The following is a 16,296-nucleotide window of genomic DNA, read 5'->3' as shown; positions in this document are numbered from 1 at the left end:
TAAATTTTATATCGAATATCGTGGTTTGGTCGTATGAAAAGGTTTCGTTTGGTCGTTTTGTCTGTTATAAGATTATTACTTATTTTATTAATGACATAACTAATAAACACTTTATTAAAAATAAAGAAAGCTATTTCCTTATTTTTTATGATAAACTTACAATAATAACTATTCTCCATAGATAGTATATCCCTCGCGCTTATAGTTACTACTAGCTCACTCACCCTTAAAACGGCGACGAAAAATACTAAGTATTGCTTTTTGGCGGTAGAATATGAGATCAATGGTCGGTAGCTACTCAGACGGGGTTGCTCTCTCATCGTGATAAAGCCACTGAACCGATCGTAAATAGATTTTACGTATAAGTAGCCTAGGAGCTAAGATTTGACAAAAGCGTACAATGGAAGGAAAATCCACGAAAATAAACAAAAACACAAATGAATCGCAGAGAAAAGCTACTTCATAATAATATACATCAAAATGAACACATTTGACAAGTGGTTGATCTGAGTACACTAATTTATTATGTACATACAATAAATAACTTAATAAGAATACGACAAGCTAATGGTACGGTAACTTAGCATTTCTCTTGCGTATTAAAATAGTTACCAATTATGTCACGGAACTGTTCTTTGACTTGTACAAGTATGTATGAAAAGGATCCGTAAAATATAAAGACAATGTTTACATTTAAATATATTTTATTAACCTATTCAATATATTTTACAAGAAAAAGTTTGGAAGCAATTATTTATGGCATCACTGGTCATACCACCTAATCATACTTTCATACAATATATTCATACGTAATACGACGATTAAATTATTCACTTATTACTAATTCGGTTTAGAGGCGAAAACAAAAGCTGAACCTTTGCTATACGCAGCTTAGAAGATTGGAAACATAAGAATATTAAATAATAAGTACAGAGTAATTATGCTTTTACGGCTTTTTTGGCACCAAAATAATATTTACAAGACCAAAAGCAAGCTCTCTATTATTCAAGATTGGGATTTTCAATTTAATCATGAAATTAAAAGAAATATTTTATAGAAATCTTGAATGATTGCTTGAACAATTACGTTAGATTGAAAGATTGTATTAATGCTGGTAATTACCGAAGATTGATTGAGCGAATTTGCCAAAATATTGAACGGGAGGGAACGTCGGGAAGACTGGGAGATTTTTGTAACCTAAATCTTGTGGTTGATGTTGAATTAATTGCTGTTGAAATGGTTGTTTGTAAAACACTTGTCTTTGAGGAACCGATTGCTTTGATAGTACTTGCTCGGATTTTTCCGCGTTAAATAGTTGAGGCTGAATTTGTGGTAGGTGGTACTGTTGCGGTTGGACTTGATATTGCTGTTGTGCTTGGAGATGTAGATCAGGCAAAGGTTGCAATTGTTGTAAGTGTTGTTGTTGATAGACGAATTGCGGTTGCGGCTGTGGTTCCTGGTATTGGATTTGAGGTTGTTGATACTGTAATGGTTGCTGGAGTTGCTGATGTCCTTGATATTGTAATTGGGGTTGCTGGGCTGCTTGATGTGCTTGATATTGGACTTGTTGCTGCTGGATTTGTTGAAGTTTAGGTTGTTGAATTTGTTTTTGAGCTTTATATTGTATTTGTGGCACATATTGAGAAGGATGTTGAAGCTGATAGTTTATTTGTGCTATTGGCTGCGATTGGACTGAATACTGTTGTGGCTGTGGTTGAACGAGTTGTTGATGCGTTTCTGGTTGTGATACTAGTTGCGGAGATGGTGATACGGAACCTTGTGGATGAGGTTGTTCTTGAGAAGGAATAGCTTGATTGAAGGTAAACCTTGCGTAGCTCAGGGCATTTTGTTGTTTATCGTTGTAATCCTGTAACATAAAATCAAACTCACAATAATCAAGATATTCTCAAACTCAAAATATTCTTTATTCAAATCGGCTTGTAAAGTACTTCATGCTACATTATTGAATTAAATGTAAAACTACCACCGGGTCGATAAATAGATTATACCGAGAAGAACCGGTAAGAAACTCAGTAGTCACTCTTTTTCAACATTTAAATTACAGAACGTGTCAGTGAAGTACAACTAAATTTTTATAAATAGTACGCCCATGCTTTTATAACTCTAATTTAAAGTTAGAAATAAACATTACCATTACTTAAATAGTTCATCAAGCTGATGAGTAAATTTATTTAAACATACAATGTCACGGAAACACAGTCAGTAAAATATTACTAATTAAAAAAGATCTCACCTGTTGGATTATTTGTTGTTTTTCAATAATCTGTGCATCCGGCTGACTTTTTAAATCTCTCTGATCTGGTTGTTTTTGGTATTGAATTGGCAGTTCTTGACGAGTGTATGTAATACCGGGTTGTTGTAGCGGTTGTTCTTGTGTATATTGCAATTGTTGTTGGTTATAAGCTTGAGGTTGATACTGAATTGGTTGATAAGCGTTTTGAAGATGACCGTTACTAGGTGATTGTTGGTAGCTGGGTTGTAATTGTAGAAAGTTATGTTCGTAAGACGGCTGAAGAAATCCTTGGGGCTGTTCGTAATTGGTTATAATTGGCTTTGTAATTGGTTGTGGATTTGCACTGTATTGCAGAGAATTCGGCGTTGGAACCGATAGTCTGTGCTCTGAGTAAGCTAGCTGAGAAGGCACTGGTGCTGACACTTCATACGTTGTAGGAGGTCCGGGCTGAAAATAAATAAGAATATTAACACCATGGAACGAAATATATTCCATTAAAATATAAATTAAAAATTTATCAGAGTAGGAGGAGAATTAATAGTTTTCCTAGAGTAATTAAAGCAGCAATATAGTTTAAGTTTAAAGTGAAATTATATTTTATAAAGAGAACCAGGTCAAAAGTGTCAATTTTAGAACGCGAAATTTTACGTTAAAGTGTTTACAAATTATAATTGACTAGCAGCTTGCCTTGACTTCGTACGGGTAAAATTTACAAAGTCACTCTTAAAGATGAAATTTCAGAAATTCTATTTTAGAGAAAATTCGTCTTTTCGTAGTTTTAGTTGTGTAAGAAATATTATACATTCCTTACATTGCCAATGCGCCACCAACCTTGGGAGCTAAGATGTTATGTCCCTTGTGCTTGTAATTACACTGGCTCACTCACTCTTCAAACTGGAACACAACAATATTGTGTGCTGCTGTTTAGCGGTATAATATCCGATGAGTGGGTGGTACTTACCCAGACCAAGAAAAAATAGTAAAAAATAGTGCTATGTGTATACAATTCCCCGATAAAAAGCTGTTCTCCAAACTCACCCTGGATTGGTAGATTGAGTTAGGAGAATACAGATGACTAGCGATAGCAGCTTGGAATGGAGGGCCCTGTCCGGTCAGCACGTCTGATATCTTAGAGATTTGTGGCACAGGTGTCGCGTAAACTTGCTGTAAATAAAATAAAAAGTAATATATTTCATGATCCTTAATAAATATGAGTCATAACTTCGTGATAGTGAGTACCTTACAATAATATGCTCGACCTCTATGATTTTGTGTGACATGCGAACAAGGATGTTTAGCGTGACCTTATTAAGACTAAGCGTGCTCTCGGTGTCTATTAGAAACTGTGTCCACGGTAGTCGTCCGTCAGGGGTCCACTTTAGATTTATTCCATACATATCATTCAATTACAGAATTTAGGAAAAAAATATACTTTAAAATATTATAAAGATTTTTCAACCTAGAATAAATTTGTTATTCGAATAAATTTATTTAAATTTAACGCTTTATTAACTAAGGAGTTTATTATATTAGTATATTTGATATCAAATTTTGCTATTATTTTTATCGAGGAGTGATACAGATTTCTCATTTCATTGCTGGAAATTATTATGGTATCGATGTTGACGATTTTCAGCTTGGGAAATCAAAATCAAAAAAATGCTTACGCTATTTGACGTTGTTCAATGGATAATGATTTTTAGTAGATCTCGTCCCTTCCTTAGTTCATAACTGCGGGGTATTTTGCACCCAGTTCCGACAGAGATAAAGCGATTAGTGTCGTAATATTATTCCAGGGCCGAGGCAGAACCAGGGGAAATTCAGTGAAGTAAGCCGAGAGAGGAGTCGCTATAAAAGATTTAGCGGCCTTCCCTTGAATGATTGGAGATTACGTTGATGTATTGAATTGTTGTGTATTATTTTATAGAAGATATTGATAAATTACGGTTTCGTACGAAGGTTATCTAAATTATTACCCCTAATAATTTAATATTTTTTTCGACATTCATACATGTAATTTTTTTATAAAGAGAAATGCACTTGCGATCTCGCGGAATTCCTATAAATTGTGTTAGGAAATTTATTTTGTTGCAATTAATTAAAATTAGAGTTATACATTTAACTGGTATTGAATGATCTAATATAATTATTTAAAGGTTTCGTAGTCACGTACGAATTTATTCGATATTCAAATTGTACTAGAGCTTGTCGTGGTGTATAATAATACACATGAGCTTGAAATTCACGCTTGTCAAGTCAATAGTCTAAATTAAAAACAAGTGAAATTACACACCACTGCTACTGATATTGTATACTAAAAACGAAAGCATCTTCTAGTATAATTTTTGTTATATATACTAATGGCAACTCACACACACAGACACATGAATTTAAATAAGAATCTCGTATTTCGATTGTAGCGCAAGATACGTAACCGTACCGAAGAAACACATTTAACCCAAAGAAACTTATCAAGAAAATGAATTATAACAATCTCCCCAGCTTTGATAAGAAGCCGAAAACCCGCGAATCCTCATAAATATATTCAAAAAAATGGTTTATTCGTTTCAAAGCGCGCTAACTCCGACCCGAATACGAAATAACTGAACGGAAAGAATGAGAACGTTTCTTTGGAACAATATATCATTGTCACATATGCCAACGGATCTCTTAATTTCCCTTTGATTATAATTAAATACAGCGTCGGATTGAGGGACTGGTCGCTCGACTGGTTGGTCAACGAGTTGGCTGATCATGTATGTAATATTTAACAGGATTAAATGAGCCTGATTTTTGAATGGACGTACGCTAGATATGTTCTCATCTTCAAATTCAAATTATTTGTATAAGTATTGGATTGACTTATATAGTCCAATTAAATACTGCCACTGAATTTTCATGTGATTAATTGGTGTTTATAATAATTAATCTCGGGCTCAATGATAAAGGACAAGTTCATGACCTGCATTTATTAAATAAGTATTTTGCCATATGTCAATGCCAAATGCCAAATGCCAACCCGCGTTGAAGCAGCGTGACCAATATTTTTTTATGTAATAGTAGGCGTAGGCGGACGGACAAATAGGCCACCAGATGGTAATCTGTTACCACCGCCCATATACATTGGTGCTGTAAAAAATTATAACTGTTCCTCACGTCACACCAATGCGCCACCAGGCGGGCTCACACAGAACTACCACCAAGAAAAGTTCCCACCCCTTACAATTATTAATCCTGTTAGTAAGAATAGAAATGTTTCCAAAAATCGTTTTATGCACTCATTATTTTTACATTGAACAAAGCGTGATGAATTATCGTTTTAAAACGAATGTCATTAAGACAAAGTTGACTTTCGACCAGAACCCTCAACTAGTCGACGGACCGGTCGTCAAAATCGCCGCAGCGTAATTACCGCTGAGTTGACGTATTCTTTCACGTCCTCGTTTAATTTCCATTTGTGATTCCCAAATTGCTTCTCGATGAATTATGGCGTGACCGGAATGTGAAGGTTTTTAAGAATTTCAATGCAAAACTTAGTGATACGGAAATACAAGAAATGGAATGATGACAGTTTCATATTATCTGAAATGAATATTAGTTTGATACGTGATTTTTGATACTTGAAATCATATCGTTGTCGCATTTTTAGTAATCTGTTCCTTAGTGCCACGTCGGTCTTGTGGCTGTCACAGATCCCGAGGTTCTGGGTTCACACCAGATTGGGGCGTTAAAAAGTTACCGGGTTTTTGTGTGTGCATTTGTAAGCACATAGAACTTTTTCCGGTCGTGTCTGATTATGGGAGTGGGGGAATAGAGTAGACTAGTATAGACTATATGTCCTGCGCAGTTGGCCGGTCTCCTTTGAGATCGGGCGCCGTCCCCAAAATCGGCCAGGATGACATTATCGATCTCTTTCTTGTACAAAACTAATTAAATTTATTTTAATGATGTTTGTCAATTTCGACTACAGCATGAACTTTTGAGACAAAATACAATAATTAATTTTAAACGTTTTTTTATATTTTTCTATACTTTTTATTTTAAAGCAATTCGTTATTTAAATTCGCGCTTCTCTGCTCTAATTGTTCTTCGTTAATTATGTTTTTGCTTAGATCTGGTAACGGTTCTTTATGTTTTGCAATTGTCTTTGTTTGAATAAAGTAATTAGGTATTGTTGTTCTTTGTATTTATGGTCATTATAGAAAACTAGCACGCCTAGTCGAAGTCTTAAATAAGGTATTATTATTTTTAATTGAAAAATATAACGTTATGAAAAGCCACTGTGTTTGTACTAGACGGACTTTACGCTGATCGAAAAATGTTTTTTTTTTAATTATTTTTGAAGCGCACTGGCTACATAATTATAAAAATATTCAAATTTGGAACTTTAAGGTCTGTAAAGAGTTTTGGTCAGATAAAATATAAAATTATATTTTATAAAATTTAAATAAAATTTAAGAAAAATTAAAAAATGTTATTTTTCAATAAATCAACAACGTTGAAAGATGCTAATATTATTTCCATTGGTTGATTAATTTATTTTGAAATTGATAGACTCGTTTTACGTGGCTTTCAATATTTAATAAAAAATAATGTTTCTTTATTTTTTGTTACTGTACCGTTCCGAAGTAGGTATAAAAATTTAAGTACTTACCAAGACTATTACATTTTTGAATGACATTTGAGCGAAGTCGTGTATACATAGATTATATTCAGAGCAGCCGAATGCATTAAGGGCGTGTACACACATGTTCCTTATACGATATGAGGAATTGCGTAACAAGTTCAATAATATATGCAATTACATGAAACTGGAACACGTTTCGGTTTAAGGAAGTCGTATTGAAAGTACCCACGACGCCCTTACATCGACTTAATTATAATAAATTGAGTATGCATACGAATGTACTTTAAACGGTAGAAACGATTTGATTATATACTAGCCGTGTCCTGCGGTTTTATATTATGTCCATGAGTTACTTTTTATGATACAGGTAGCAAATGGGCCACTTGACGGTGAGTGGTAACCAACGCCCTTAGACAATAGCGCTTCAATATTAACCATTTCCTACATCGCCAATGCGCGACCAACCTTGGGAACTAAGATGTTATATCCCTTTGAAGTTACACTGGCTCACTCATTCTTTCAACCGGAACGGTTAGAATATCTGATAATTAGGTGGTACCTACCCAGACGGTAGGAACGGACGGAAGCTCTACCACCAAGTGAGACCTAAAAATATTTATGAAAGCAAAACATACCATACAATTATTTAACTGTCAAAGCGATAAATATATATACGTATAACTTTAAGTTGATATAACTAATGACAGACTCAACCGATTTTGATGAAATAAAGACGAAACGGTAAGTACCTTGATAATTCATATATTTATGTTTAGCTTTTTGAACATTTCGTTTACATCACGTGAAAATGTTTCAAATAAATCAGATGGCTAGTGTAGGAACTGTCAAAAGTATTTTTATTCTTTTGTATTCTTTTGCAATTGAATGAGGAACGATCCGAACTATCCGTTCACGGTTATCAACCGTGAATGGATAGTTCGATTAAACAGGGGAAATCCCAATAACAAATTGACACTTTATCGCAATCAAATCGAAACGTAAACGTCGCTTATCCGTTTCCTATTCTAACACAAGAATTTAGTTGCAGTAACCATAATAAATTAGTAGAATAAAGAATTGTACTTCACTATACTTTACTGTATATTCCCACCGCTGGGCATGCTCACCATAACCAGACCATAGCCTACTCTCCCTTCGAGGAGGTTTGGAATTTATTCCTGCTCCAGTTCTAGAACTAGTTATGATAGTGAGAAAATTGTTCCAAAAGAAATAAAACTATTACATAAAAAGTGAGGGTTCCGTTATGTATATAAAACAGTATGTATATTATATAATCTTGATGTATTGTTATGTGAAAGTTTCAACAAATCTAATTATAAGTTAGTGCTTGGAACATTCACTTTCAAAACCAGCGTCCCATTGTCTGTCCAGACGCGAAACTAACTGCAGGCGATATGTGATAAGACCGTATTTTTAATAATATTTATTATATGTATTATGTAGGCGGATGAAGAAATGGGTCACCTGGTGATATGTGGTCACCACCATCTAGTGACATTAACTTTGTAAGAAATAAAATATGAGTAGCTTTATGCAGCGTACAGTGCCTTTTAATTTTAATACTTTATTTGGTTGTGGGGCTTTATCCAAGACAGTCTTGGTAGGCGCTATCAACTCAACATATAAACAGCAAAACTTAGTGAATGATTAATAGTTTTTGTTATTATTATAAATATATGTATACATATATCTATAGTATAATACCACTGTTTCATCACAAGATATTTAAAACTATATGCTTAGTGGATGCTCATTGAGAAAGGGTTTCCGAATATTTCATCAAGGATTTAGATAGATAGTTTTTATATATATCCAGAGCTGACGGCAAAATGAAAATTATTTGAACCAACGAAAATGTAATAATTTCGCGTAAATAGTTTCGCGGAAAGACTTCATACAACTTAAAATATTAAATCTTTGCAAAATATTCTCAACTACACTCTTGATGGAATTGATATTGAAATACTTTATTTAAGTGTTTACTCTAGTGCTTTATTCATACATATATAAACGTAAACCTTTAACCTAACCAGCAGTACTGACACGTTATAGTTAAGAAAGATTACGATTTGAAACTCAGACAAAAACCGCGGAGTTTTCTTATGTTTCTGACAGCACTTGGAGATGAAGCCTCAATAGCGCAACGGATTATAGTCGGCTTTACTACTATGGCCCCACTCCTAATTGAAGCGGTTAACAACGTGATTAAAAAGAAAAAAAAGTGACAATATTTTTGACGTGATGGAGCATCGGTATTAAATAAAAATAGCGACGTCTCTGTCCCTCAGTTATTTAGATCTCAGACTACATGTAAAGAGATAATTTTTAGTTTCATTTTATTATTTATTTTAACAATAGATTCCGCCTGCGACAACTTGTGAGCAAAATATCATGGTGATTGGTTGAGTGATTAAAATCGTAATAGCCAAAGAAACAAAGTTACCTTCGTATTTTATATGAAATGTGTATTATTAATAATATGTAGATATATTGTCACCAACCCTCATTGGAGCAGCGTGGTGGAATATGCTCTAAACCTTCTCCTCAACGGGAGAGGAGGCCTTAGCCCAGCTGTCGAAAATTCACAGGCTGCTAATGTAATAGTTATATATTGTAAGTATAAAATATATAAATAAAAAAACAATCCTGGCGAGGTCAATCGACCATAAGTATTACATAATTTCGATATAATGTGAAGCTTAAATAAGCACATGTTACATAGACAAGTCGTTAGCTAGATACGAGCATGAACTGGAGAGATTATCTGTAACTTGTTCCTGCTTACATAACAGCCGTAACATGTTAAATGTCGTTCGTCAATGATATCGATTGTGGCGGATACGTTTATAATCATGATTGCGTGTTTAAGGAAAGCCCAGTGATGAAGTAGTTGAATTTTTTGTTAAGTTCGTGTATTCAGTATTTGCTTGGCTACGAGATATTGGTATGTTTACCTAACACGCTAATTTAGCACGGTTACTTTAGGGGTTTATATATTATGTACTCAAATTAAATAAAAAATTAAGTTTAAATCACACAATAAAGACTAGTCTCTTGCCGGTTCGTCTCGGTAGATTGTACTTTATGATACCGATTATGGTTTTTTTATGGCACAGCTTGGCGGACGAGCATATGGGCCAACTGATGGTAAGTGGTCACCACCGCCCATAGACAATAGCGCTGTTAAAAATTGTAACCATTCCTTAAATCGCTAATGCGCCACCAACCTTGGGAACTAAGATGTTATCTCCCTTGTGCCTGTAGTTACACTGGTTCACTCACCCTTCAAACCGAAATACAACAATACTGAGTACTGTTGTTTGACGGTAAAATATCTGATGAGTGGGTGGTAGCTACCCAGACGGGCTTGCACAAAGCCCTACTACCAAGAAATGGTGTTAGCTTTAAATTTTGATTTTATAATGTTTCCATTTTTGTGAGTCACCGATCATCTTTAGGGACCGTAATAGGCAGCCGGCTGAAATTTTCATTCCATAGGAGTATCACAATATCGCTGTCATGATGAATAATAATAAAATGTCTAATCACAAGGGTGATACGGAACCCCAGTGAGTAGCAAGTTGTATGTCTATTGGTGACTATTCGTTGGCCTTGTGGTTAGATAAGATTGCCGATTCATGGGGTCAGCGATCAAACCCCGATGCGGTTCAATAAAAGAGTACTAGTTTTCAGGCACAGTAGGAAATTTGGATGTTTGTAGTCAATACTCTCATTCCTCGGAAAGTGCGAAGTTCTATTAGTTTTGAGTTTGATCTTTCTCCAGTTCCAACTTTCTAACTCGTCCTGAAATCCTGTTCCGATTCTGATTCGCAGTCGGGACCTTGTAATCCGCAGCCGATCTTTGTTGAATTTTATAAATATAAATTTTGGTAACACTGATAAAATGTCTGGCTTAGCAAAATCATAAGGAACCCTTTGAGGAACATTAGATTCTGTTAAAGATTGGTTTCGCAATTCTATTACCGAGAGAATTCAATAGGTTCCAGTTTATGAGATAAATCTGAAAACACGTGATGGCGAGGGAAATTGAATACAATTCGTTGAATATTTCGTGTTATGGAAGGTTTATGGCATGTATGAGGCCCCACGCGCAATGTATCCCATATTTATTATATATTATGACTATTCCAATTTTAATGGCTTTAATTTCATGCTTCTAGTCATAGGGGGAGAGGTAAACGTCTTATTTAGAAGAATTATATGTAGATAAATATTGAAGCCCTTTTTAGGGTTTCGTACCCAAAGGGTAAAACGGGACCCTATTACTGAGACTCTGCTGTCCGTCTGTCACCAGGCTGTATCTCATAAGCCCTGACAGTGAGTATTTAATTGGTTCCCATTAAACAGACATGATTTTATTGCCGTTTTTATAGAAGTGTAGAATGGTACGGAACACATCATGCACGAGTCCGACTCACACTTGTTTATTTATACAAAGCTATCGATATAATATGTAACTATACAGTGAGAGAGAACCCTTAAGGGACTAGGTTCATAAAACGGGTGTAATAATAATTCGATCATCTTAAAGTGCCCGGACTGGTCGAGGGCCAGACGAAATTGAAACTATCGTTATTCATAAGAAACCCTTTTTATACTGTGATCGTGATTGCGGAATTATTTCTTTTATAATGATTAAATGATTTAAAGTTTAAGATTTTGTATTTTATTCTCAGCCTTTATTAAGGTTCTATAGAGTAAAAAGAGACAAAATTTATGTTTATGAGATTTCGCTTCCAATTCGGTAACAGCTGGTTATAGCAATCTAGCCCACGGTTGTTATCAAGGAAGGCTAGCAGCTATTTATAGTGCTTAAAATGTATTGTTTATTATATATTTTTAATAATTCTATTGCGGAAACCGTATTATTTTACGGTTTGAAGGGTGAGTGAGTGTGTCATTAAAGGCACATGGGATATAAAGTTTTAGCTCCCAATGGAATATTTATTACAACACCAATATTCCTGAGTGGTTGTGACAGCTCACCATCAGGTGCCGCCTACCAATATATATTATATTACTAAAATGCACTTTCTAATCCATTATAAATGATAAAAATGGAAAGAGTTCAGAACAAACAGCTTTTTGGAATTCCAAAATTTAGACTACACACAAATTCTTGACAAAAAAAAAGAATTAGTGATCTGATCGAGATTTAAATCTAGAACCATGGCACATGCAGCTTAACGATCCATTAGACTGAACTATACTTGTCACCTTGAACAAATATAGTTGAAGTCGGTGGGCATGTGCGGCAGTACCTTCGATGCAAGTTCCTCGCGAAGTTTTCCCTTACAGAGCACGGGATGAATTATAAACATAAATTAAGCGAGTGTAAAGACAGCCGTGCTTCTTGTTTACATAGCATTTGTTGACGTTTCGAAATGACTAAGTAAATAAGTATTGTCGCTGCTATTTTAGTTTTATTCCAAGTGTTTGATATACATGTTTTATAATAGCGATCGTTATAACGCGTGTCAAATATTAATTTTAAAGCGAGCATTAAACCAAACATCAGTCAAGTCTCTCTGAACTTCTTCAATATATCCAACTTTAGTCATAAAACTCTCGAGACGATTTGCAGAACATAACCCAAAATGACAGTACTTACACGAGAATGCTAAGATACGACTCCGCGTCAAGAATATACGAATTTAAACAACCTTATTTCAGCTTATATCTTGTTACATAAAAGGTATGTGTTTCGTACATTATTGTCTTTAAAAAATCATTTAAAGTTACGTTTTTACTAAACGACTTCGAAAAAAGAAGTTTGTCAATTCGGTGGTAGTTTCCTATGTTTGTCTCAGAACTCCGTAATTTATGAACTGATTTGGAAAAATATTTGTTTGTTTGAGTATACTTTCCGTTTGGTTATATTTAAGTCTTAAGAAACAACACCACTCCTAAAGGTGCAATAATACGGGATTTTTTTAGGGAGTCGAATTTTATTTCTATTTTACTTTTAGTATTCAATAAAGTCGTTTTTTTTTTGTTAATTTTTTATTATTTTATTTGAAATATTTACGGTTTTATCTAAAAATGTTGTTTAATCAAATTGTTGTATTTCAAATATCAAATCAATATTGATACAAAAAAAAAAAAAAAACAATAACGATTACAAGACCCTTAATTTCTTAGTATGTGTGTAAGCTCAAATAAACTCTAATTATTTTTATATACCCTCTCATGAGTAGTTCTGAATCATCACGTTAGAGTATTCAATTAAATGTTAAGCTACCACCGGTTTCACATCACCACATCAAGAACTCACTGGCAACTCTTTTCCACAAATTTAAAGGGATAGTTAATTAAATACTAGTAACTAGAGTAACTATAAATTAGAATGATTTTATTATTATTTATTGAAAATATATACGTAGAGCATTTTTAAATATAATGATGTTAACCTTTAATCATATAGTGAATTAAATTATGAATGCGACAAAGGTGTTCACACGTAAATTGAAATGAAAATGTATATTTCATACAGTTATTCAATTTTAATATCAACTTTATTAAATTTATTATTCGCTCCATATCATTAAATTAAGCGACACCTCGTTTGTGTAAGTAGAGAACATTACGATGTAACGTACCGTACATACATACATTCAAATGGAGGGTAACACCATTATCATGTTAAGAATATTTACTTGGAGACTTTATACGTGCTTCATTAGTTCAAGTTCATTTAAATAACGACTACATAAGACAAGTTATGGTATGTGGATACGGCTCGCCTTGTGTACTTCAGTTATTTCCACAATATAATGTCGTATGGCATCCTACTCTGGGGTAATGCAGCTGACATTAATACCATTTTTGTACTGCAGAAGAGGGCTATTCGTGCAATTTATAACCTGGGCCCAAAAGATTCGTTAAGAGGTAAATTTAAAGAAATTAAAATAATGACTGTCGCTTCTCAATTTGTTTTTGATAATGTTATGTATGTACGCAAAAACATAAATGATTTTCACAGAAATTGTGATGTACATTCTATTAACACTAGGAACAAGAATACACTTGTTACTCCAAGTACCCGATTACACAGGGTTAGTAACTCTTTTTTGGAGCAATGTATACGTTTTTACAACAGGATCCCAGAAAACGTTCAAAATTATTAAATTATAAAATTCAAAAGAATCGTTAAAGAGCGTTTGTGTGCTAAAGGATATTACATTCAGGTTTACTTCCACCCGCGGTCACACGCACGTTTAAGTGGTAGGTAGCCCGTGAGCCTAAGCTACCTACTACAACTAAATCCGTCGAGCCGTTTTGTAACAAACAGCCGAACATAAATAATTTTCACATTTATAATATTAGTACGAATAAAACTGACCTGTGTCGGAGATTTGTCTTGTAAACTTTCCTTAGTGTCTGCGTATTCCACGCTACCGGTGGCAGCTGAAGAGGGCACTGGAGCAAAATAAGTAATTGTTATAACAAATACAGTGTTAGATGCGATGCGATGCGACATACTGGATTATGAATATATAAAACAAGGTGACTTTTTAGTATATAAACTTGTAAACTATTTGAATATAAACGAACGTTTATCCAAGTATTGGAATTTCTGGGAAACCGTTTTATTAAATATGAATGAGTACGATGCGCCAAAAGTTTTCATCGACTTTTTATCCAGTTATCAATTCTGTTGTAATTTTTCGTTTATACGCGGAACTTCGTATCACAGACAAAGGTTTTTTTTTTCTTTTTTTTTTTTTTTTTTTCTTTTTTGCCTTTAATATATCTAGATTATAAACGTAATATATTAAAGTTATTTGTTTTGTTACAATGTTATTCAATATAATACGAGTACATAAAAATCTTACCTGATGGTAATAGAGGTGCCCTTTTCTCGATACCGCTGTTCCCTTCTTCCAGCTCTCTCTTCTCTGTCTTGTCTCCTCTATCGATATCTTGAATCTTCTGTTTTGTTTTAGATGTCACTGATTTAGCCGCGTGGGTCACAGCCACGAGGAGGAGGAGTGTTACCTGATGATTATCATTTAGATAAGGTTATTAAAAAAAAAACTAACCAAATGGATAAAACCGATCTTATTCTTAAAAATCTTTGTTCAAAATTGTACACTGATCAACTTAACTATAGGAATTAGTATATTCTTAAGATAATTGGATAAAACTCCAAACTTAAGAATATAATCAATCAGCTAAATTTAAACTATTTAATTTAGGATTAAACGGACCTAACTATTTGATGGAGAAGTCATATGCCCAGCAGTGGATTAAATCGGGCTTGTTAACCGATACAAAAGAGGCATTGCAAGCCAACATTTTACACAAGTTCAAATTTACATTGACAACTATCAGTCAAACCTCTATCGATTGCAAGAATAAATATAATCATTGCGATTCTTAATTGGTGTCAATTGCGTTCTTAAGACTTTGAGGCTAAAAGCTAAGTAAATAGTGTTATGACATCTTTTGGCGTTTACTGCTCGAAAGTATTAAACTATTGAGTTGAAACTTATCACAGTTGATCTTAACACACGTAAATCTTTCTGGCTTAATAACCAATATACAAGAAGTTCAAGGTAAGTCGTCTTGATTTATTGTTTGAAAAAAGAAATAAAGGAGTTGTAAAACACGTCGAAAATAAAAAAAATATATAGTTTATGATTTGGAAAAGATGAACTTCTTGTTTAGACCGGAGAACCCTACTATTAAGTATTGGTAATTGGATGTTTATAAAGATAAAATCATGAATTTTTGAAGAGATTCATTTGTATGCTGAGAATATTCTGCCTCGATCGTAGGCAATCAGACGGAAGGATGAAATCCAATTAGGTCTTTGCCGGGACTTTAAAGGGTTTTATTTCACTACTTAATTTTTTAAATAAAGCTTTAAAATATCGTTATTATAAAATACAAATTTTAAACATAAAATTTTGTCTGTTAGATCTTTTATAATTTGTCACACAATAATAATAAAATCACTAAATAATCACAGACTAACCGTTAACTTCATGTTTAATAATCACTGTCACTGCAATTAAAATATTCGCGCACGCGCAGCTTTCGCTAGGCTGCGTATGCGCACGCCGGCGACGTACCACCGCTTATATGGTCTTTGAGCACGACTGTTACCGGCTTTTAGCGCCATGTTGGATTTTGGTTAATGTGTCTATGTAATGAGGATAACGTAATAGCTTAATGTATTTTATTTTTATTATACTCGTTTTTTAATCGTTTGATGGAATATATTGTAATAAATAAATAATTGACAACATTTCTATTTGAAAAAAACTGTTTCAAGTATTACTTTTTTTGTAAAAAAACTGACTCCGCAAAGTCAATAAATCGTTCTTGGGGCAAGGTATCCGCTTCTATAATAAAATTACACAGACAT

The 16,296-nt window shown here is 33.8% G+C and overlaps 1 protein-coding gene across 1 annotated transcript; it reads right to left on the bottom strand.

Moving 5' to 3' along the window:
* Positions 1-937: 937 nt before the first annotated feature.
* On the bottom strand, positions 938-16,028 carry LOC113394733 (bromodomain-containing protein DDB_G0280777-like). Its single transcript, XM_026632157.2, has 6 exons — positions 15,904-16,028; positions 14,759-14,921; positions 14,266-14,342; positions 3,293-3,418; positions 2,255-2,701; positions 938-1,867 (listed from the first exon to the last, which is right to left on the bottom strand). The coding sequence occupies exons 1-6, from the start codon at positions 15,913-15,915 to the stop codon at positions 1,106-1,108; spliced, it is 1,587 nt and encodes a 528-aa protein (XP_026487942.2). The 5' UTR covers positions 15,916-16,028; the 3' UTR covers positions 938-1,105.
* Positions 16,029-16,296: the final 268 nt, after the last annotated feature.

Source organism: Vanessa tameamea, chromosome 15 (assembly GCF_037043105.1).
Source record: "Vanessa tameamea isolate UH-Manoa-2023 chromosome 15, ilVanTame1 primary haplotype, whole genome shotgun sequence".
NCBI classification, from domain to species: Eukaryota; Metazoa; Arthropoda; class Insecta; order Lepidoptera; family Nymphalidae; genus Vanessa; species Vanessa tameamea.
The sequence above is the reverse complement of the archived record's forward strand: the minus strand, read 5'-3'. Positions and strand labels throughout refer to the sequence as shown.